At 36.2% G+C, this 22,531-nt stretch overlaps 2 protein-coding genes across 3 annotated transcripts in view; both read right to left on the bottom strand.

The window, feature by feature from the left end:
• Positions 1-9,606, bottom strand: part of LOC117415432 (1-phosphatidylinositol 4,5-bisphosphate phosphodiesterase epsilon-1-like) — a 130,287-nt gene extending 120,681 nt beyond the window's left edge. The window contains exon 1 of one of the 2 annotated variants that reach the window (XM_034025761.3): positions 8,755-9,606. The gene's annotated coding sequence lies outside the window, so the exon portion shown is untranslated. The remainder of the gene's footprint in view (positions 1-8,754) is intronic. The other variant, XM_034025762.3, reaches the window with a different exon arrangement.
• Positions 9,607-14,213: 4,607 nt separating this feature from the next.
• On the bottom strand, positions 14,214-22,477 carry LOC117414929 (solute carrier family 35 member G1-like). Its single transcript, XM_034024784.3, has 3 exons — positions 21,847-22,477; positions 17,968-18,148; positions 14,214-17,591 (listed from the first exon to the last, which is right to left on the bottom strand). Exons 1-3 carry the CDS (start codon positions 22,142-22,144, stop codon positions 16,847-16,849), a joined length of 1,224 nt encoding a protein of 407 aa, XP_033880675.1. The 5' UTR covers positions 22,145-22,477; the 3' UTR covers positions 14,214-16,846.
• Between the last annotated feature and the right edge of the window lie 54 nt (positions 22,478-22,531).

Genomic DNA, 22,531 nt, shown 5'->3' with positions numbered 1-22,531 from the left:
GCCAGCAGCTCTGTGCCAGTGCTGTGAATTTGTGACAGTCCGCTGTACCTTTAATAACAGAAGCTGTTGGCTTAAACAAGAAGAAACTTGAACAAATGATGTCACCACAATAAGCACCACAACTTCTGCTTTCGACTGGTCTGTTATTTAATATATGCTGGCATTCAAGTTTTAATAATAATAATAATAATAATAATAATAATAATAATAATAATAATAATAATAATAATGTGTGTGCTACAAACTCTGAAAAAGGGATTCAAATGATAGTAAACTATAATGCAACCACGCTAAATAAAGTAAACTCTTATTTGGTATTTAAGATGAATTTACTATTTACTGGAATCAATTGTATCTTGAACGGACTTGTTTTACAGCTTGAAAAAACATAGTAAGTTGACAAACAAGCATTTTTTGCACTACACTGCTGAGGTAGAAAGAAGGCAGCTGTCTGAGAAAATAAAAGGTGCAAAATTCCTGTCAGTGATGTCAGATGGTTCAACCGATAGCGCTGTCATAGAAGAGGCACTAGTACATGTATGAGTCTGCCAGAAAGGGCTGGTAACTGTGCAGTTTGTGCACATGCAGTCTGTGGAGAGGACAGATGCCCAACTCATCTCAGAAGCTATATCTTCACTAATGAGGCAGATAGTTTCAGACCCTGTTGAAACTACTCATAAATGTTGCTTGTTTTTGCATTTTCTTTTGTCGTCGTCGTCGCCAACCGGAACGATGTTGGCCTGTAAAATGTCTGTGTGACTGTACAAATATAAAATCGCCACAGGCTGTGTCCAGTAAACACATTTTTGCAGTTAATACCTGCAGTTAAATCTCACGTGGTTTTAATACCAGCACAGCTTTTTTAAGTGATTAAAATATTTTACAGCACCCTCTAATTCGAATGCTATCACTGACACAACAGCATTAATATAATACAGAGTTAAATCTATTAAAGCAAAAAAAAAAGTGTATACTACTGCAATCCATTATAAATCATTTTCTATTACAGATTTATTTCAAAAACACAAATCAAATCTATAAAATGACATTACTGTACCATTTTGTTCCAGGCACCAACCTTGCAGCCTGTGCACACCCACTTTAGTTTTTCACAGCACCAAGATTATATCTTCCATAAGCCACCAAAGCTGCCAGTTCACATATGCAGCTGCTGGAAATTTGACAAACTGTTTTTTTTTAATACTTTATAGCATTTACTGAGAGTAGCTAAATCTAATTTAATATTTAAAGCTACTAACCAACAAAGTACACCAGTCTGTTTATAAAAGTAATAAAAGCTATTTGTTATTTTCTTTAATGGAGATAACTCAAACACATTCAAACAGCACTGTATAAAATCTGGTTGGAATCCATGAAGGTCATGCAGGCCCCTAAGAATTTGAAAATGTTTAAAATCCAGACTGGAAGACAAGGTTACCCCTAGTTTAATGCATTCATGCATGAAAAAGTCACTGCAGAGAAAACTGAAAAGTGGAAAATGTACACAAGAGAACAAAGCACCTAAATTATGACTATAAACGCCATCACACAGTTTTCAAAATAAATGACTTTAAGTTAACCATGTATACCAAAGAAGCTGCTCACGCACAGAATATTTTGCCAGCTTTTCCTGAGACACTTAAATGTATTTTTGCTGGCGCAAGCCATTTTTCCCCTAATCAATCCCAAACCCAACACGTCATTCCCAACAGATGTATTTCTCCTTTTCAGGTTGGAATATAAATCTGTAATGACTGGAACAAAATACAGGAGGACAAAAAAAAATAAAAATTAACATGTATGGCAAAGATTGAAACCAATTTTTTAAGACCCTGTACGTATTTTTCTTTCATTAATTGGTCAATTTCTAACTGTTCATTGTCGCTAAAAAAAGAATGGACTTCACAAAGTGTTGTTTTGTCAGGCATGAGAGAAACCCATTGGTCACTGCTAGCAATGATAATGCAACACAGCTCGGGGGAATTTCACATGCAGATTTCTATAGACTTTTATACTGCTGACTTCACACATTTTCCCCAGATGGATCAAAGGAATCAATGGCAAACACTTAGCACAGGTAATTTCTCAATTATCTGCATTAATTTAGATTTAGAAAAACATTTGGGGGGCAATCCGGAAAAAAAGTCTAAATTGGAAAACACCTGACCATCTGAAATATAAAGATTTGCACACTTCAGCTGACAGTAACTTTGGAACCTAACAGACATAAACAGAATGTTACACAACAATGTACTTTATTTGGTCTCATACAAGCCAGTTACATGGTACTTCCCACATTCCTCAACTGAAAAGGAGTGGAGAACAGTTATTTTACATGGGTTGTCTCCATGGAAACTGGGCGTCCATGATGTGACTCGTGAGCCACACAGTGTGCCCCGCCAACCCCCAACCCCCAACCTATTAATTCAAATAAAAAAATATTTACATACATGTTTATACTACTATGACTACTACTGCTACTACTACGACTACTACAAGAAGTTGACCACCTACTGTATTTCACTGTTAGTGTGGATGGAAAAAAATAACTGCCAGTACTAGTTTCAGAAGAAAAGGGCAAAGCATGAAAAGCTGCATAAGACCATGTATGTTACATAAAGTAATTCAGGATCTTTGTAAAATTTGATCTTACGAAATGCAAGACAGAACCCCATTAAGATGGCAAGTTCTTCCAAATGCTTTGCAATGTGAATTACAAACATGATGCAAGACAACATGGTAGTACTGTAACTTTTGTTTTTGTTTAGGTTTTACAGACAGTTGTTCTATTCAACAATGACGATTGCATAGTACAGTCAAGGAAATTTGGCTATGCATCCTGTCTACACATTCTATTCAAAGGATACATACCAATAAACAGGGGCTCCTGCAGGTGTGATTCCTCCAAGCTGGGTGCTTGGTTTTTTATTGAAATCTTGGACGCATACTACATTACATCCTTGATACGGTAATGTGATTTGTTTTATTATTTATTTATGTGTTGGGTAAGGGTTAGGTTAATATAAATTAAGGGCATTGTTATTCTCAAACATCACTTTGCTGCCTTGGTAAAATTAGGTCTGAAGATCTCTGTCTGGTAGAAAATGGTCTACATCTCAAAACTTCAAGCACAAGAGACCATGAGCAAACTAACTATTGTCAAGCCAATACAGCTATCACATTGAATGTTGTATATATTTGAGTAGCAGATCATGGTCCATTCAGGGTTACCAAGAGACTTAGAAAGTGTAAGAAAGTGGTTTGAGCATGTGGTCTGTATCTTTGATATGGCCAGAATTTAAAGCAATTTAGCAATGAAGGGTTTATTTTTACTGGATAATGGAACTTAAGTAAAAAAATCAAAGAATACCGCTGTGTTCCAACATTAAGAACTCAAGGTGTACATGGTTCCATGTAGCTGTAACTTATGGAAGCCATATAAGGTCAGAGTACACTTTCATGGTCAGCAGCACATGTAGTAATAAGGATTGCTGTAACCCTGCACATCTAAAGCCACTAATGGTTTGTGAGATACAAGGCTTTGGTTCTGTGTCAGCAGCAGCTTTACAAAATCACTGTCAAGACAGGGTTTGTTTTTCTTGTACAACACTCTGGACCTGACCTAGAGAATCATAGAATACACTTGTGTAGCGAGTATGAAGCCAATATCTCAAAGCGTAAAGTATTTATCACCCAGAAACCAAACAGTCGCATGACCCCCATATGGCGGCCATCTTAGGTCACAGGTCAGAGTGAAGGGTTTTGTTAGTTTTGCAAGTTTTAGAAGTTGCCAGCTTAAGTAGTTTATAAGATATCAGAAGTAGCCGTTTATACAAACTCCCCTACGGGAATGCTTAATTATTATCTTCAGACTTTTATCTACAGATTTTTTTTAAAAGATACGATTAAACGGTTTTAAATTATGACCTTTCCAGTATGATGAAGATCCAAGGTGAACATTACTAGTCAGGTAGACATAACAAAACTATTGACTGAAAGCAGCTATAAATCACGTGAAATGCTTCAGAGTGAAATATTTTCACTTGTCTTTAGCCGTAGGGATTGTGAATTTTTATCGGGCACATTACTGAGATAATGGTGTGCTTTGTGGGTGGAATGTAAGTGTTCAAGGTCTGACACAGACCTGCTTCCCAACTCCCATGCAATTCTTAGTGTTTTAGTTCAGGATGCAAATCTTAGTACATTTCTTACAGAATGCTAACACTGTACAACTTGTACTTGGAAACAAGTCTTGTCAATGGTAATAGTCAACAACAGTCACAACCAAATACATTTCTATTCAATGGAACATGACTAAAGCTATCTTTACTAGGAAACACTGTAGTATTGAGAGTCATCAGCCACATGCTCTTGTTTGAACTATTATCCCACTTCATATCCCTCTGCCATGTGAAGTGAATTACTGGTCCAATATGATGAATTTATTTTTTGTACCGGACTTCTCCATGCGGCATAGGACAGCCCTGAGAAAGAGTTTGCACAGAGAGCTTACCAATCTGGTCAACTGATTTCTCTATACCTTTCCGGAGTGGAACAACCATGTCCATGAACAGGTAAGTTCCCCATTTGCCAGATGAATGCAAGAATAATGGACAAAAATTCCAAGGGCAAAATAATAGGGGCATGCTATAGACCGCCAAATTCAGGCACCGAGCAAAATAGCCTAATCTGTTATACAATGACATTAGAAATGCGTGCAGCAAAGAAGCCCTATTAATGGGGGATTTCAATTTCCCCCATATAAAATGGGAAAACCCGGTGGAGAGCAAGATGAAATTGAAATTAATAAAAACCGAAAAACAGAAGCTCTAATTATATGTAAACTTATGGAAACTATGGTAAGATCCAAAATGGAAAATTACCTATATGGTAACAGTATCCTGGGAGACAGTAAGCATGGTTTTAGGAAAGGGAGATAGTGTCTAACTAACCTGCTTGTTTTTTTTTGAGTATGCAACATCAACAATGGGTAATTGCAAAGCATATAAAATTGGTTTATTTAGCTTGCCAGAAAGATTTTGATAAAGTCCTGCATAAAAGATTAATTCTCAAACTAAACGCAGTAGGGATTCAAGGAAATGCATGCACATGGATTTGGGAGTGGTTAACATGCATAAAACAGAAAGTACTGATTAGAGGAGAAACCTCAGAATGGAGTGAGGTAACCAATGGAGTACCACAGGGATCAGTATAAGGTCCTCTGCTATTCCTAATCTACATTAACGACTTAGATTCTGGTATAGTAAGAAAACTTGTTGAATTTGCAGACGACACAAAAATAGCAGTATTGGCAAACACCGTTTCAGCAGCAAAGGTCATTCAAAATGATCTAGACAGCATTCAGAACTGGGAAGACACATGGCAAATGACATGTCTTTATTTTATATATAGTGCCTTTCATAGTGGACCACCATCACAAAGCTCTTTACAGAGGTAGGCTGTGAACTGTGCATTATATGCAGAGTCACTTACAATAGGACATCCGCAGGATGTAGCACAAGGAGGTTAAGTGACTTGCTCAGGGTCACACAGTGAGTCAGTGGCAGAGATGGGACTTGAACCGGTGACCTTCTGGTTACATGCCATGGACTTTAATCACTAGATCACGTTGTCTTCTGTCTCCTCATTATAAATATCATATGGGAGATACTGAAATTGAAGGAGGAATCTATGATAAAGACCTAGGAGTTTATGTTGACTCAGAAATGTCTTCATCTAGATAATGTGGGGAACCTATAAAAATAAAAGGCCAACAAGATGCTCAGATATATAGTGAAAAGCGTTGAATTTAAATCAAGGGAAGTAATGTTAAAACTTTACAATGCATTCTGGAACCAGAAAGCAATTATTTTCCATGGTTCCATGAGTGGTGGTAGTGTACTGTATGCAGCACCATCAGAAAGTTGGGCCTCTGCATGAGAAAATATAGGCTACCTAAGGAACTTACTGAGTGCTAGGACTGGAATACTCTGCTAAACAGCTGTTACCTAAACTACATGTGTTTTTCCTGGCATCTATATATTAGAAAGTCTGACTGAAGCTGTTATGGAATCACATACACATGTCTAAAACAACAATTCCAGCAAGAGTTAAATAAATCAACACTCATCAGCTGAGACCATTTAGACAACATGCTTGCTCAGCTATAGCCTCTAATTGTTAGCAGATGTTGCCATCAAAATTCAGCTTCAAAATTCAGCTTATCAATCTTAAAAAAAAAATAATAATTTAACTTCTATGACAAAAAAAGAACTACTAACTCACCCACTTACAAACAGCAATGGGAGAGAGCAAAATGGAGGGATGCCAGGTAGTATAACCAATTAACTTCTAAGTGTTGCAAATATCAATGCAATTTAGAGAGCCATTTCTGTTCTGTAAAGATGTATCTTAAGAGTGTGCAAGCTGGAAATGGGCTCCTATTGTGTATGCTCATACCACAAAAAAGCAGTACCAACACAAAATATCTGATGGGGAAAGATAATGACAATAAAGCAAGTGATAAAGTCGTAACAGGGTTAAACTGCTGCGGATTTGCACTGTTTAGGAAATATTCAATGCCATTTGGGTGGAAGCAAATATGTATTTTGGAGTGATTTTAACAGATTCATATTACAAAGCGTGTTTTAGACTATAATAAACAAACAAATTAGTTTCTTAAAGCCTGTCCTTTTAAACATTCCCCAAATGCAATCGAAGTAAACCTTTGTTTCTACTATTATTAAATAGAATTAAAAAAGTATGTACAGCCAGTTCATTAGTTATATATAAATAATAATAATAATAATAATTCACAAAGGTTTAGTTCTATCATATGGCAAAACAGAGGATCTGCAATAAAAATGTGTATTAATCTGGAAAACCTCCTTATGCCATAACAAGCATTATGAATGATAATTCTAACTCATTGGTCTGTTGTCAAAAAAAAGTTAGCCAGACATCATGGTGTTAAAATAAAGAACAATATCCTCTACTTACAGTACTTAGCATGATTCACAGTCTAGTTGTCAACTGGTGCCTACTGAATTTCTCAATTCGCTGTGTGCTAATGGAATAGTTCTGTCACACATTCTGATTATTTCAGAACACAATACCCGGAACTTGCAGAGGATTCTCCTATTCACCAAATGAAAACCTGTACAGCATGAACACTTTACCTCACATCTGTGAACATCTGTTTGAAATAAACTACTTGAGCCAATCCTGCGGCTCCCTGTTACAAGACTTGAAAGACTGTATAAATGTGTGACCTCATACAATGTTAAAAAGTGTAAGTAAACACATTGCTTCTAACCTTTAGTGTTGCTTTTTGTGCTCATTACAGGAGAACTGATAATACAGATAATCTTTTGTCCAGTAAGAGTTTATTAAGAATTTGGTTCCTAATGCTTTTAAAAGGCTTGGAATCAAATGCATGATGTGTCTGACCTTTAAACTATTGTTTAAGGTTATTGTTTAAAATATACAACCTTGTATTGCAATTCACTTCAAGAATAAAAGCAACCTACAGCTACAACATTTTACTGTGCAGTGAAATGAGTCTGTTGGTCCGAACTTAACCCAAGTGGAAATGAGTCTGGATTTTGAGTTTGAGATGAGGGGTTAAGGGGGAAGACCCCACCATGCTTGCCAACACTGTGCACCTTGCATAAGCACTATTTGTATTTGCACTAAAAACAATGTTGAGAAAGTATCAGTAGTGCAATAATCAATAATGACCCAGAGTTGATAACTGAGGAGGGAGGTTAGAGGTTAGAAACCTGTCTTCTCTCTGGGTCTTCCAGGAAAGCTGTAAAGCAATAGCACATCCACAACAGAGTGTGAGAACACCATTGTTCCAATAGGCAAGATCTGACATGACATAAATGGCAATTAAGGGTAAACTACACTGTGGGAATACTTTGGACACCTCCACTTCCTGTTTTTAACCTTTGGATACAATACCACATAGTTTGTCTATATGCCAACACAAACACAAACTCCCGGGGGCTAATTAACAGCCACCGAATTAGAAACCCGCTATGAGATTCCACTTCGCTCCCTTAACCCCAAATGCAGTTTTTTTTTTAGTTTAAACTAGAATAAAATCGCTACTGCAAGTTCCTGCCCCAGGACAGTGTGTTACAAATTATATTGGCAGATAAAAAACAGGATTGCGTTTTCCCAATCGGTATATTTATTATTCTAGTAACAAATGTACAGAATAAAACAGTGCGTAGATGTTGTAACATAAGGGACGCTACACTTTTGATTAAATAGATAACTTAACAGCGCACTAAATTAAATTAACAAATACTGTGAGCGATGGGTTGTTTTGTTATTCTGGAGTTATGTAGTATACAGTGATTAAATGGTACATCATTAATACATGTTTCGCGCAAACAAAAACTTTACCTTTGTGTTTACATTGCACAAGCTCATAGATCACGAAAATGTGTGCTTCATTAAAAAAAAAAAAAAAAAAAGCTGTTTGAAAGTATTTTAAAACAATCTAAAAATTACCTGAAACATTAAAAACACTTACAATACATATTAACCATTATAGCAAAACTTTATGCAAGCGCCTAAGCACGTATTTCACTAACCCAGCCACATTACGTGTGTTGTCGTTTTGAGGTTGCTCAGCAGAAGATATACGCCAGCGCGTCACATTACTGCCGCAAAATAAACACAAAAGAAGAATATTAAAGTGTAATACTCTACTGCAAAATTTACATGTGAAATCTCACTTACCATGTGCGTTGAACTACGGAGGCAAAGCTTGGTGGCGGATATGGAATGCGGTGTTTGCTTCTCACTGATTCCACCAGCACCAGTTATTTCGCACTTGCGTGCTGCAGAGTGGACCGAGGTCCACTGTCATATTGCTACTGTGAGTGAAAATTAAGCTACAGCTCTATAATAGTTTGCCCAGATAAACTGGTAAAGTGGTGTTTACTGAGTGCCGTGTGATGGCATAGGAATGTCTGAGCTAATCGTGTTTCCAAGAGACTGCATGCAGCAATACACTGAATACTAATGGGACTTTCAATGATTGCTCCGATTTCTTCGTGATATTCTTCGATGGTCTGTCAGCAGCAGCACACAAGGTGCCTTTTTACACCCTTCTCTCGTTTTCACAATGAAAAAGTATTGCTATGTAGGCTAACAATGCCCCAATTCAACGGTTTGCCTCAGAAGTGCAACACAGCAGCCTCTGCCTTATTCGCTGCTGCCAGCAGTCTTGTAGAAAGAAAGACTTTAGTTACTAATGTCTCCAAATGAAGAAAAAAAAGTTGAATTCCCCCACATGGAAAATGTAAATTAGCTGAAGCAAAAAAGGGTGGCTCGCATGCAAGGCAAAACACGCTCATAACTTCACAAGGGAGGGCTGGCCTGCAAGATTACATTTGTATTGTTATTTAAAAAACGGTAAACCACCTGCACAATATATTGTGCACAAGTTAAACAAAGGTGGCGCGTCTAACAAACTGAGCGTTTTAACAGCACTTTTTTTAAATGCATGACTAAGAAACCACTTTAAAACAAAACATTATTTTCCCATTTGGCCCAAAAGTCATTAAATTGCCCCTTATTCATACTGTTTGATTGATTATTTATTTATTTATTTATTTATTTATTTATTTATTTATTTATTTATTTTATAAATTTGGTTAAACAGTACTGAACATGAGAATGAACACATGAACCCTCTCTAAAACAGCTGAAAGTGGTTCACAGAGTGGAAACGTGATTGAATTAATCGATAATGGAAATATGACCTGCTGGCCACCCAGCGCAGGTGGGAGTTTGAACGCTGAGACAGCTACTCTACAGAGTATAGTGTTGCACCTTTAGAGATGTTTGTTAAAATAACTTAATAAAAATGAAGCAGGGAAACCGAAAGATATGAAAAGGATTTGAACCTTTACTAAAGTAACAACTGAATGTGGCAGCGCTTCACTCAAACTAACCTTAAACACATTAAGCACTACTCAATCTACTTTAATTATAATACACAGTATTAATTAACAATGCACTGTATAGCAAATCTACATTTACAATGTCATTTGATTCAAATAGGACCAGTCTTAACATACAGATATTACTTTTTAATTCAGTTACGATACAGTATGAAGTTACCACAGCTGGGTGAACACAAAAAAACTGCCTCTTGAATTTCTATTTGCATTAAATCAAAAAAGTTTGAAAATCAACTTCCTACATTATGCAAGTCCTTTTTAAGAGCTTCACGTGTACTGCAGTGACCCCTGCTGGCAACATGTATTTAAACCGCGTACAGCTGTTATTTCACGAAGGTTCTCTTACAACAGGGCCAGGTAGTTTAGTTACACATTCCACAAATAAAATTATTTTCTATACAGTATATTTATATAAAGAAAATGAGGCAAGTGAAATAAAAAAGAATGGTGTACAGATGGTGTACAGGCAATTGTACATACAATATTAGTTGTAATATTTGACAAAATTCTGAAAACATATTTTTGCTATTAATTATTTACTTAATAGCAAACAATCGTGAAAAGATAATGGCGAGGAGTATCCGCCCATCCCAGAACAGAGTTAGCCAATACCTGATCCTTGTCACAGGCCTGGCTGTGGTTTGTCATAATGTTCCAGTTCCCTTGTCCTCCAGGAGGGAACTTGTATGCCATCGATAAGGAATGTGTAACCCCACCTCATTGTCATGTGTAATCCAGCAGTGCTGTGCACAAACTGAAGGAGTTAGTCTGGCTATAGAAGGTTACAGTGGAAGAGAACAAATGAAGGCCTGTTGAGAAGTGTAGGATATGCAAGTGTTAATGCATCCATCGTTGAGGTGAGATCAGAAAACTGCAGAATGCAGCAGTTTCCTCTTGAAGGGTCTAAAAAGATTTGCATGGATCATTTCTAAGTCATACTGTACAGCTGCCCTGCCTAGCTACTGATGACCTTCTGATTGTAGCTGAAAGTAATTAATCAATTAATAGGATCCATTTCTTGCAAGACTAGAGTGCCACCACTACATTAAAGTGATTCTGTCTAGCATGGTGTCTGGGACTGCGCTAGGTCAGTTACCAACTCGCTGCTTCCCCAAATGACTGGCGTAAGATACTGACCTCAAAGGGACCGAGGTACAATTACATTAGAAGTGCAAAAGTGTAACCAATTTCCTGGACGACAAGGCAAGATCACTTTGTTTTGCTTAGTGTAGTACCAGATGTCATGGAACATGTTTTATTTCCTATAATCACTTTAAATCCCATCACCACCATCAATTGGATTTCACATTAAATAATTAAAGGCATAAAATATTAAAATAATTGTATAAATCGTACCTTATATGTAAGTGCATTGGTATTCCCAATTTTGGTCTCTCTCTTTGGTTTGAAGGGTCCAGAGCATTAGCATCGGCCAATGATGATCACAGTGGTATGTGAACAAGTTTAAATGTAACATGCACAAATAACTCACACATTAATTTCTCATTCACACAGATTGCAGGAGGCCTTGGATTGTAATTAAAGGAGTCTGAAATATACATGAGTTATATATTTATATATAGAAAACTGATGGATTAAATGAAAGTTGAAAATGAATAGAAAATAAATGTGACTTCTCAACGTCTGTTGAACACACTGGTCACTTTCGCCCTCTGGTGGATTGTAAGATTTAATACATGCCTGACAGAAATGCTTTAAAATAGGCTGAATTACATGAAAATACATTTGAGATACAGTTGTAAACATTTTAGGATTATATTTAAATCCACTTTCTTTAAAAAATGTCTTTTTTTTATTTATTAGAAACCAAAAAAGTATTCTTTAGAAATATGGTTTCAGTTTTACAAAGAAAATACATTTCTGAAATATAAACAACATCCAACATACTGTTCTAATTTAATTACAGTGCTGTGACAGCTTAGTCAGAATGGTACAACCAGTGCTCAAACCATGCAGTACTCAAGCTGAATTTGAAGCAAGATAAGGAGATACAATGTCATGTGTAATGTGTCCACCAGGTAACTTTTAAGAATGATATATATATATATATATATATATATATATATATATATATATATATATATATATATATATATATATGGTAATAGCAGAAATGAATAAGGCAGAACACATATACATTGAAAGGTTAAAGCAATATGACAATATTAATACAAATTTAAAAATATATAAATATTCTTTAGTTGAATGCAGTAGAGACCTGGTGGTTCAGAAACCATCCTGGAAACCCATTCTCCAAAGTGTTTTATAGAAGTCAGATTCACACTCTGAGACACCCAGCTGCATAGATGTGCAATTTACAGGCTAAACAGTCCAACTTCTCTAAAATACCATCACCAGATAATCACATGACCCAGCTCTATAGATAAACACTTGTCCCTGAGCGATCATAATTTTGAAACATTAACTTATTTTGTTTTTGTTCGTCTGGTTTTCAATTACAGTAGGTAGCAAGCTGACCGGTTGTGTATAACTTTGTTGTATTCACAGTACAATGTGTTTGTTTTTTTTTCCACAGCCACTCTAACTTGGCTATTGTGAACCAGTCAAGTGAATGCCTAGCTGTGAAAAGATTTTTGAACTAGACAGTACAGCTTGTCTTTTAATCTATGGAGACTTTTCCTGGAGAGTTCCCAGAATAGGAACTTTAGATCCTCTTCTCCATTTGCCATTCATCCACTCCACTGCCACTGCCACTGTTCTTCAAGTTCCTGGAAAACAACTGCCCAGCCAAGAAGCTTATTGCAACTGAATAAAAAACAGCTCTTATTCCTTCAGGGAAGTTTGGGGTTGAAATGAACACTTTTTAGATCTTTTTTTTTTTTAAGTCTGGGATACAGATTCAACCCGAGTGCCAAGTACCAGTATTTTATCAGATCTGCTGTATTGCCCATCATGAAAATGAGTACAATTATTTACAACAGGGAGGGGTGCAGCTTTGATTTATTACAGAGTATGTCAGTGTGTATAAAATGTATTAGTCAATACAGGAACAGACAATTTACCCCAAAAGTGTGTGCTATATATAGCAGGTGTTTTTTATCCTTTATCTTGTTGCTCGCTGTAGCTTTGAAATTATGTTCCCAAACCTCAGTCTGCAGCCATCAAATCGGTTCCATCGTTTTTCTGGATCTTGTCATATTCATGCTTCTGACTTCTTCGGGTATCGACACATTGAGATATTTGCAGCATGTTTTCAAACAAAGAACCAACATACTTACATTTATTTGATAAGGCTTCTGAAAGGCAAAGACTCAATTATGTAGAATATTTCCTTCCATGGAGACCTGTAATCTGTTTGTTATAGCAGTGATGAACCTGTGGGATTTATTTATTTATTTAAAAAGGTGCATCATAGGCACAAGTCATTAAATTGCCACGGATACAGTCTCAGGGACCAGATATTTGTATCTTTGATTAAACAAATTACACCATGGTGTTTTTGATGAGGCATACAGCTGTTGCGTCAGCATCACAGATTCTTTTTTATAGGCAGCATCAGAGACCACACAGTTCCCATAGTAACATTATTTGCCTTTTGCTGGGTTGAAGATGGCCAGATGTGCTGGTCACACAAGGTTATGCAATTGAGGTTCCTTTATCGCTACTAAAATGTCTAGTCATGTACAGAATGTTTTTGTTTTTAAAATGTCTCCAAGTTACAATAAAACAAATTGATGCATTTGTGTTTCTAGTACTATAAATATTTACTGTTAGCAAAGTTGCACATTTAAATGTACTGTACTAATTAATATTCTTTAATAAATATCAATCTAAAACCACCAAAAGTAACATTCAACGAAAAATATCAAGAGTACTCCAACCTCCTTGTGCTCTGTCTTTCGGGTGAGACGTAATTGTAAGTAACTCTGCAGCTGCTGCATAGTTCACACACCCTTGTCTCTGTAAGTCACCTTAGATAAAGCAGTCTGCTAAATAAACAAATAATAATAATACTCCTTCAGCTGAATAATAAAGGGTTAAAATATGAACGTAACCAAAGAATATGGAGGGTTCACTTTAATGCCCACTATTGTTTTGCAGGTCAGTATGTCTCATCTTTGCAGTCCTAATACCTGTAGGTCAGATAATAACTGACTGTTCTCACTTACAGGAACCTGAATACTCAAGAATGTAAATATGTTTTGTGTTACATAGAAAACAAGATACCTAAAAGACAAACAAAACATTAAAATATACTTGACTATCAAATCGTGTTCTGTATTTCTATTAAAAATAAAACAAAGTGCAAACAAAACAAATCACACAAAAAGAATAAGACTGTTATATACACACTGAGAACTAGAAAGTAGACGTCAATGTAATTAGATCACATGCAATAGGGTTAGGTTTCCATGTTGAGCAATTTTATTATTTTATTTTAAAGACACTTCCTCCAAACATTATTTAATAGAAACAACACAAAACACATATTTTGGTTTGAGGAAAAGTTTTAATTCTATTCTTATACAGGTTGAAATCCATTGAGAGACTAAGTTGTTTTTTTTTAACATTATATTGTAAAATATTTATGCAACCTTTTCTAATAATCATCTTTTTAAAAAAAATAAGCATAGCCTGATCATTCCAAAATATATAGTTTTATACAGTATCAAGGACTTTAAAAACGTTTTGAGTAGAAAAATATCTCTAAATTGTTATTGAATATTCAGTGCTTATAGGACCAAATTGCACATACAGTACGAATATTGTAAAAATAGATGGACATTTTATAATATTTTGACATCTTTATGAAACTGACAGAATGCATAATTGATTTCTTGTAGGGCTGCAAAAAAACAATTTTTTTTTTTTTTTAATGTTATCCATGAATCTCAAACCTACAAATTAATCTGCAATAAAGACAGCTCCATAAATAAAGATTGTGATGGCTCTTTCCTCCTAAATACTGTAAACAGTTGGGGTTTGTGTTGTTGATATTAGGGTCTCAGCATTAAAGAGTATCAACAAATGTCATGTTAACAGTTTTATTTTTACTTCCCTTAACCCTCATATCATATTTGAAGCTGAGTCTCATTGATTTTTTACTTTATATATCAAACACTTTTGGCCTTCTAATTTACTGTCTGGTTCATATCAGTTTTTTTTTTTAGTTTTCTTAAAACTAGAAAGCAGAAATTAATACAATTCAATATCTGAGCAACGACACTCAGAACAATTACAAACATCATAAAAAGGATTACAAAAACAAATAAAAACAGTTAAAATGTCATATGAAACTACATACTCTTTGAATACTGAACTCAGGAAATCCCCCTTCTCAACATGGAGAGTCTAGATCTGTTCCAGTAACTTACCCAGAGGGATGTAGGCAGATTGGCATTCATTATTATTATTATTTTTTAAATCTTACCTGTCATGCACTTTTGTTCGTTACTGTATATAGGCCTAGATCTCAAATGTGCAAGCATGTATTTTCAATTTAAGACATGCCCTCTGACAGCACATTAGGATAAGAAAAGTTCTGTTTGCTTACCTTACTGTTACTGTTTCACTGCCTTTCAGCAGGGTCTTGTGGTTCAAATGTGTTTCTAGTTGCAAATGGGGACAGTTTTACAATCCAGGTGAAATGACCAAGGAAGGGCAACAACACCTGAGCAAGACTTGCAAACACAATATTTCTGGATCCTATTGTAGCAATATCATGTTTTAAAATAAAAATACATGTTTGCTATGCTGCACATTTTAGAACTATATAGCAAAAAGAAGTGCACAATAGACCCAGCTTTATGGAGTTATTTAGAATAGCTACAATCACTTTTAAGTGTTTTAGTGCAGCTATGTACATCTCAATTATGGTCCTATACATGACATTTACTGAACATAATTAGGGGGTTCTTGAAGTGAGGCCTTCACTACTGCATGGAAAAGGCTGTATGATATTTTTTTCAAAAAATAAAACATTCACACACTCAAATCTATTCAAAAAGGCAAAAGTGCATCTAATGACTTGTCCCTGAGCGATCATTATTTTGAAACATTAACTAATATATTATGACTATTAAAAACAAAACAAAAAAACAGAACCCTGTAGATTTGATGCGGAATCTAGACCACAATGTGATACAATGCAAAACTAATAAATGTTTTTTTAACTAATAAGATAACAATAAAATGGACCATAAGTGCATGAAAAAATTATTAAAATAAAAATCTAATTTACAAACAAGAGGAATAACAAGGTATTTGTCATTACTAGGTCTTGCAAGGAAGACTGTGATGCAATTAAAGTGCAATTATGCTGTCGTGTTATTAATCTATACTATTTAAAATCATTAAGAAAATATACTGTAGCTGCAGTAGAAAGGTCAAATTGATCAGAATATATATATATATATACATATATATATGTTATTTCAAATTCTATTAATTGATGTGTAATCTTTACTTTGTAAAGACAATTCACTTTACTGCCTATATTTTAATATTTCCTAGAAAAACATGACAAATGAGTTAGCTAACCCATATTTATTTATAACCCTTCATATAATAATAATAATAATAATAATAATAATAATAATAATAAAGTTGTTATAAATAAAGCTTTCAATTTAAGTGTCACAAAAATAAAAATGATCATAAATACCTCATTTTTTTTTATATGCACGTAAGCACGCCAAGTAACTCTTAAATAGGTTTCATTTGGAAATGTAAAATTGCACTCATTAATTCAGATTATTCCTCTATGAAAGGTTTAGGATTATGGCAAGAACACAGTGAAATCCCTATTAATAGTATGCATAACTGTATAGTAGAGAATATGGTCAGATAAAGTATAACTGTGGCCGTCATTGTAGTTGTGGTTACCCACTTCTTGTATTGATATACCATTTACGCAGTGCAATTCCACTAGTACTGCTAATTACACAGAATGCTCCACCAAAACTCCACCAGGTTGGAGCGCGATTAAGAAAAAAAAACTGAAATATAAAGGCAAACACCACATCCATAGTTCTCATTAAGGCCACTGGGCCTGCTTTTTCAAGCTGCAGTGCTTTCGTGAGAAAGGCCTGGCCTGCTACTCCCAGCAGCCCTATCAATATTAAAAGCCACCTGTCCCCCCCACAATATGGTAAGCTCCACTCCTGAATGGCGAACAGAGCAATGACGCATTCTATGAAACCAATGACTGCATAGTACCACACAGACAAATAGTAGTGCACGCTTTTCCCCATTTTTCTGAGCACAACAAAAGTGAACGCAGCTCCTACTGCGCCTGCAAATGCCGCAATGGTTCCCTTCATGTGGTTTGTGTATTCTCCCTCAATCCCCTCAGTGCGGGACCCGAAGAGGAAGGGGGGTCTTGCAATTAGTATAACTCCTGTCAGTGTGAAAAGGGTGAAGACAAAGTCCCAGATGGTGCATTTTTCCTTGAGGAAAATCCAGGCCAAGATCGCAGTAAAGACTGGATTACTGAACATAATGACAGTTGCGTCGGCCAAAGGCATCTGCTGCACGGCGTAGAATAACAGAATCATTGCATTTGCACCGAGAAACCCTCTCAGAAAGAGAAAGATTCTCTGATCTCTTGGTCCCAAAAATCCAGTTCTAGGGAAGATAAAAATAAATTGTTGTTTTCCCCCAGAGGAAACAGAACTAAATACTGTACATTAACATATGGCATAAGGATCGACAAAAGTTATTAACTGGCGACAGCGTTCCATCACTAACACAGTGGCACAATGGAGCACCTATAAGGTAAGTTGAGAACTTTATGACAAAGAATACTTTTGCATCTATATTTTATATATATATATATATATATATATATATATATATATATATATTAGAGAAAGTTTTTTTTTTTAATTACCATATGAAAGAATATTTCATTAGCACACCATTTTTAAACTATACCACATCCTTGTGCTTATTCAAACCTGTGCACTGCAATGAACAGTTTTCGAACATCTTGTAGACTTACTTATTATAAATAATGGCAGGAAGGAGAAACAGCATCTGGAAGAAACATCGGATCAAACTGATTTCCACAGAATGGACTCCCTCTATTTTCTTCGCTAAAAGGGCTATTACTGAGAAAAGAAACGAAGCCAACAAGGCATAAACCAGGCCAATTCCTGTAAAGGCAGGTTTCTTTTCCAAGTCTGAAAGAAAGATGAGATCAAGTTGGCAGATCACCATAATTTCCTCTTATACAGTGCCTTGCGAAAGTATTCGGCCCCCTTGAACTTTGCGACCTTTTGCCACATTTCAGGCTTCAAACATAAAGATATGAAACTGTAATTTTTTGTGAAGAATCAACAACAAGTGGGACACAATCATGAAGTGTAACGAAATTTATTGGATATTTCAAACTTTTTTAACAAATAAAAAACTGAAAAATTGGGCGTGCAAAATTATTCAGCCCCCTTAAGTTAATACTTTGTAGCGCCACCTTTTGCTGCGATTACAGCTGTAAGTCGCTTGGGGTATGTCTCTATCAGTTTTGCACATCGAGAGACTGAAATTTTTGCCCATTCCTCCTTGCAAAACAGCTCGAGCTCAGTGAGGTTGGATGGAGAGCATTTGTGAACAGCAGTTTTCAGTTCTTTCCACAGATTCTCGATTGGATTCAGGTCTGGACTTTGACTTGGCCATTCTAACACCTGGATATGTTTATTTGTGAACCATTCCATTGTAGATTTTGCTTTATGTTTTGGATCATTGTCTTGTTGGAAGACAAATCTCCGTCCCAGTCTCAGGTCTTTTGCAGACTCCATCAGGTTTTCTTCCAGAATGGTCCTGTATTTGGCTCCATCCATCTTCCCATCAATTTTAACCATCTTCCCTGTCCCTGCTGAAGAAAAGCAGGCCCAAACCATGATGCTGCCACCACCATGTTTGACAGTGGGGATGGTGTGTTCAGGGTGATGAGCTGTGTTGCTTTTACGCCAAACATAACGTTTTGCATTGTTGCCAAAAAGTTCGATTTTGGTTTCATCTGACCAGAGCACCTTCTTCCACATGTTTGGTGTGTCTCCCAGGTGGCTTGTGGCAAACTGTAAACGACACTTTTTAGGGATATCTTTAAGAAATGGCTTTCTTCTTGCCACTCTTCCATAAAGGCCAGATTTGTGCAGTATACGACTGATTGTTGTCCTATGGACAGAGTCTCCCACCTCAGCTGTAGATCTCTGCAGTTCATCCAGAGTGATCATGGGCCTCTTGGCTGCATCTCTGATCAGTCTTCTCCTTGTATGAGCTGAAAGTTTAGAGGGACGGCCAGGTCTTGGTAGATTTGCAGTGGTCTGATACTCCTTCCATTTCAATATTATCGCTTGCACAGTGCTCCTTGGGATGTTTAAAGCTTGGGAAATCTTTTTGTATCCAAATCCGGCTTTAAACTTCTCCACAACAGTATCTCGGACCTGCCTGGTGTGTTCCTTGTTCTTCATGATGCTCTCTGCGCTTTAAACGGACCTCTGAGACTATCACAGTGCAGGTGCATTTATACGGAGACTTGATTACACACAGGTGGATTCTATTTATCATCATTAGTCATTTAGGTCAACATTGGATCATTCAGAGATCCTCACTGAACTTCTGGAGAGAGTTTGCTGCACTGAAAGTAAAGGGGCTGAATAATTTTGCACGCCCAATTTTTCAGTTTTTTATTTGTTAAAAAAGTTTGAAATATCCAATAAATTTCGTTCCACTTCATGATTGTGTCCCACTTGTTGTTGATTCTTCACAAAAAATTACAGTTTCATATCTTTATGTTTGAAGCCTGAAATGTGGCAAAAGGTCGCAAAGTTCAAGGGGGCCGAATACTTTCGCAAGGCACTGTACACTGCTTTTCAGCATATAAACCATGCATCTAGTCATTTCACACATAGTACATTGTTAGTTGTATATGCTTTTTAAATATGAGCAATTATAATCTTGTTACACAGCTAGAAAGCTCCTGTACAGAGAGTGATATTGTCCTCAGTTACCCACCAACATGTTTCTGGTCATTTGTCCAAGCTACAATGTACAAAGTGCTGACAAGGTCTAATGCCAGGCAACATTTCATTATTTCTACCAATACAGTATTGGATGGTTTCCCGGTCCCTTACTAGCATTATAAATGTTCAATTACTTCCTCTTGAGAACTTTTTCAGAGTGTGTTCTTCCTGAGGTGAATTGCATCATCACAGTAATCCAGGTTCAAACCGTATATTTACAGGTAGTTCATCTTGTAAAGGGCTTCGGACCAATTCAGTAACTGAATTCGGTTGGTTGGTTAATAATCCTGAAATAGGATGTTAGAGGGTTTAACGGCAGTCAGGGAATTGGGATTGTTCACAGGGTTACAGTACCTATTTTGTTTGAATCCAGAACACACTGATAAGCATTTGAATGTCCGCAGGAAGCACAAATTGTGAACGGGTTGCCAGAAGTAAAGTACTGAATTATGTTTGCTTTGTCTTTCTTTTAAACCCCTGAGTGTGAGATCTGCATCAGGACCATCATGGCATAAAAGGTAAGATAAAATAATTGTATTTTCTGAAGGCCTTCTATGTCTGCAGTAAGAAATTGACACAGATCTTGGGTTCATAACTACGGAGAACTGGAGGCACATAACCAATCATTCATTTTGAATGGCATCATCATTTTAATTTATTTTTTATGAATTGCTTTCATTTTATACCTGTTGGTGAGAAGGTATTTCAGTCACTATGCCCATTCAGGCTGTGACGCTGTCAGCAGTGGGTAAGTGACCATTTATACCAATTGTCCACTAGGAACTGGGCAAAACTGGGCCCTGAAACACACAACAGATTACCTCCAGTCACAACCGATCTTAAATGGAATCCTTATGCAACACCCAATTTAAAGGCTATATATATATATATATATATATATATATATATATATATATATATAGTACTACCAAGCTGTGTGTCTCTGAACATGAACTCCCTGTCTAATACAACCAAAATAAAAATAAAAAGCATGTGTTTTAAAATCAATATAAACCTTTCAGGAACTGTATCAGAGGAATGAACTATACTGAAAAGAATTGGTATTGTGTGAACTTTTATATTGTGGGCAAAAAGAAATGAAAAAACAAAAACTTAATGCACAGTAATATCAACCAAGATAACACTTTGACCCATGACATTAACCATTGTGCTGTCTTGCGGTTAAGCTAAACTGTGGTTGTATAACTGTTTTTAAAACTCAATTTGGGGTTGTTTTGGCAATAGGCCTACATGTTTTCTCCAATTAATATTATACATTTCCTCTCAGTTAAATTGTAAGTAATTTCCTGTTACTGCGTATTTCTTGAAGAAAACCACAAAAGCCTAAAAAACTACAATGCGTTTAATTATAAAATTACTTTAACCTGTCGTTATGGCAGGTACAGTCTGTTGGGTGAGTATGTCTACATCTGAAGGCGATATGCCGTTTTGAATATGTATCCAATCAATAATCGCACGAGGAAATTATAACTACGGTTAACAGAATGTGCTCTGAGCACTGGGTGACAAGTGAAAGGAAATTAGTTCTACCCGGTACTGTACATACATAAGTATTGCAAACAAACGTACCTGTGTGGTCCCTGAGCTGTACAGTGCGTACTGTATAGTTAGGGGAGATACTTTCTGTAATTACACCATTTTTTTTTTTTTTTTTTTAGAAAATGTGTAAGAACACACGTAACTTTTGCTGTTATCCCCAGAGCAAATATAGCTAGATGTTGTACTGTACTCGAGATCTAAAGGTGACTCAAACATTTTTTTAAATAAATAAATAACAAATTGTAAAAAAAAAAAAATACAAAGAAAGGTGGAACGGGAAAGTCTTTGTACATTACCTTTCGAAACTGCCTGCTTGCCCTTCTTTGTATCAGCTTTCTGTCCACAGCACATGAAAACAGACAACTGTTTTCTGACACCCGCATTTCTCTTACTTGCTGTGTTATTATCTGTGCTACCTGCTCCATCATCATTAGTAAAGTGATGACTGTTACTGTTATTTTTCAGTTTAATCTTTTCAGTTTCACGTTCATCCTCTTGTTCTAGGCAGTTAATCTCTATTTCTTCTCTGTCGAGCTCCACTGAAATATCGTTCTCATCTTCATCGTTTCTACTTCTCCCGGTGAAGTTGTTCATTTTTGATGCTGGATGGTGGTTGATTGGTGCCTTTTTTCCTCTTACAATTTTCTCTTCAGCGAAGAAGAGTAATGAGTTTCGTTAGTTAAATTAGTAACCTTGGTTTAGTATTGTCAACTCCTGTACTATTACATTTCACCACTTGGGTAATCGAGGACTTTGACTGTCAGAGCAAGTGGCCAACTAAAACGTTACCCAAGATTTAAGTACGACAAACCCAAGTCCTGATTAGACCATGATGAAATACCATGGGGCGCCGTTTGTGTCATGTATCATTTTGTCCACAAAAGGACCTGTAGTGGACAAAATGCACATACTGGTACATTCTGTGCACAAAAGGTAAGAAACTGCACAACATGTATAAAAACAAGCTTTGCGTTGAGTCCA

The sequence above is a fragment of the Acipenser ruthenus genome, chromosome 7 (assembly GCF_902713425.1).
Source record: "Acipenser ruthenus chromosome 7, fAciRut3.2 maternal haplotype, whole genome shotgun sequence".
Classification (NCBI taxonomy): Eukaryota; Metazoa; Chordata; class Actinopteri; order Acipenseriformes; family Acipenseridae; genus Acipenser; species Acipenser ruthenus.
The sequence above is the reverse complement of the archived record's forward strand: the minus strand, read 5'-3'. Positions and strand labels throughout refer to the sequence as shown.

Bases quoted from the DNA above. Each gene is read 5' to 3' on its own strand.
- LOC117414929 (XM_034024784.3), bottom strand. From the start codon at position 22,144: ATGAACAACTTCACCGGGAGAAGTAGAAACGATGAAGATGAGAACGAT. The intron at 18,149-21,846 runs GTAATGTACAAA...TCTTTCTTTCAG, and splicing joins CAAGCAGGCAGTTTCGAAAG to ACTTGGAAAAGAAACCTGCC. The intron at 17,592-17,967 runs GTAAGTCTACAA...TATCTTCCCTAG, and splicing joins CCTGCCATTATTTATAATAA to AACTGGATTTTTGGGACCAA.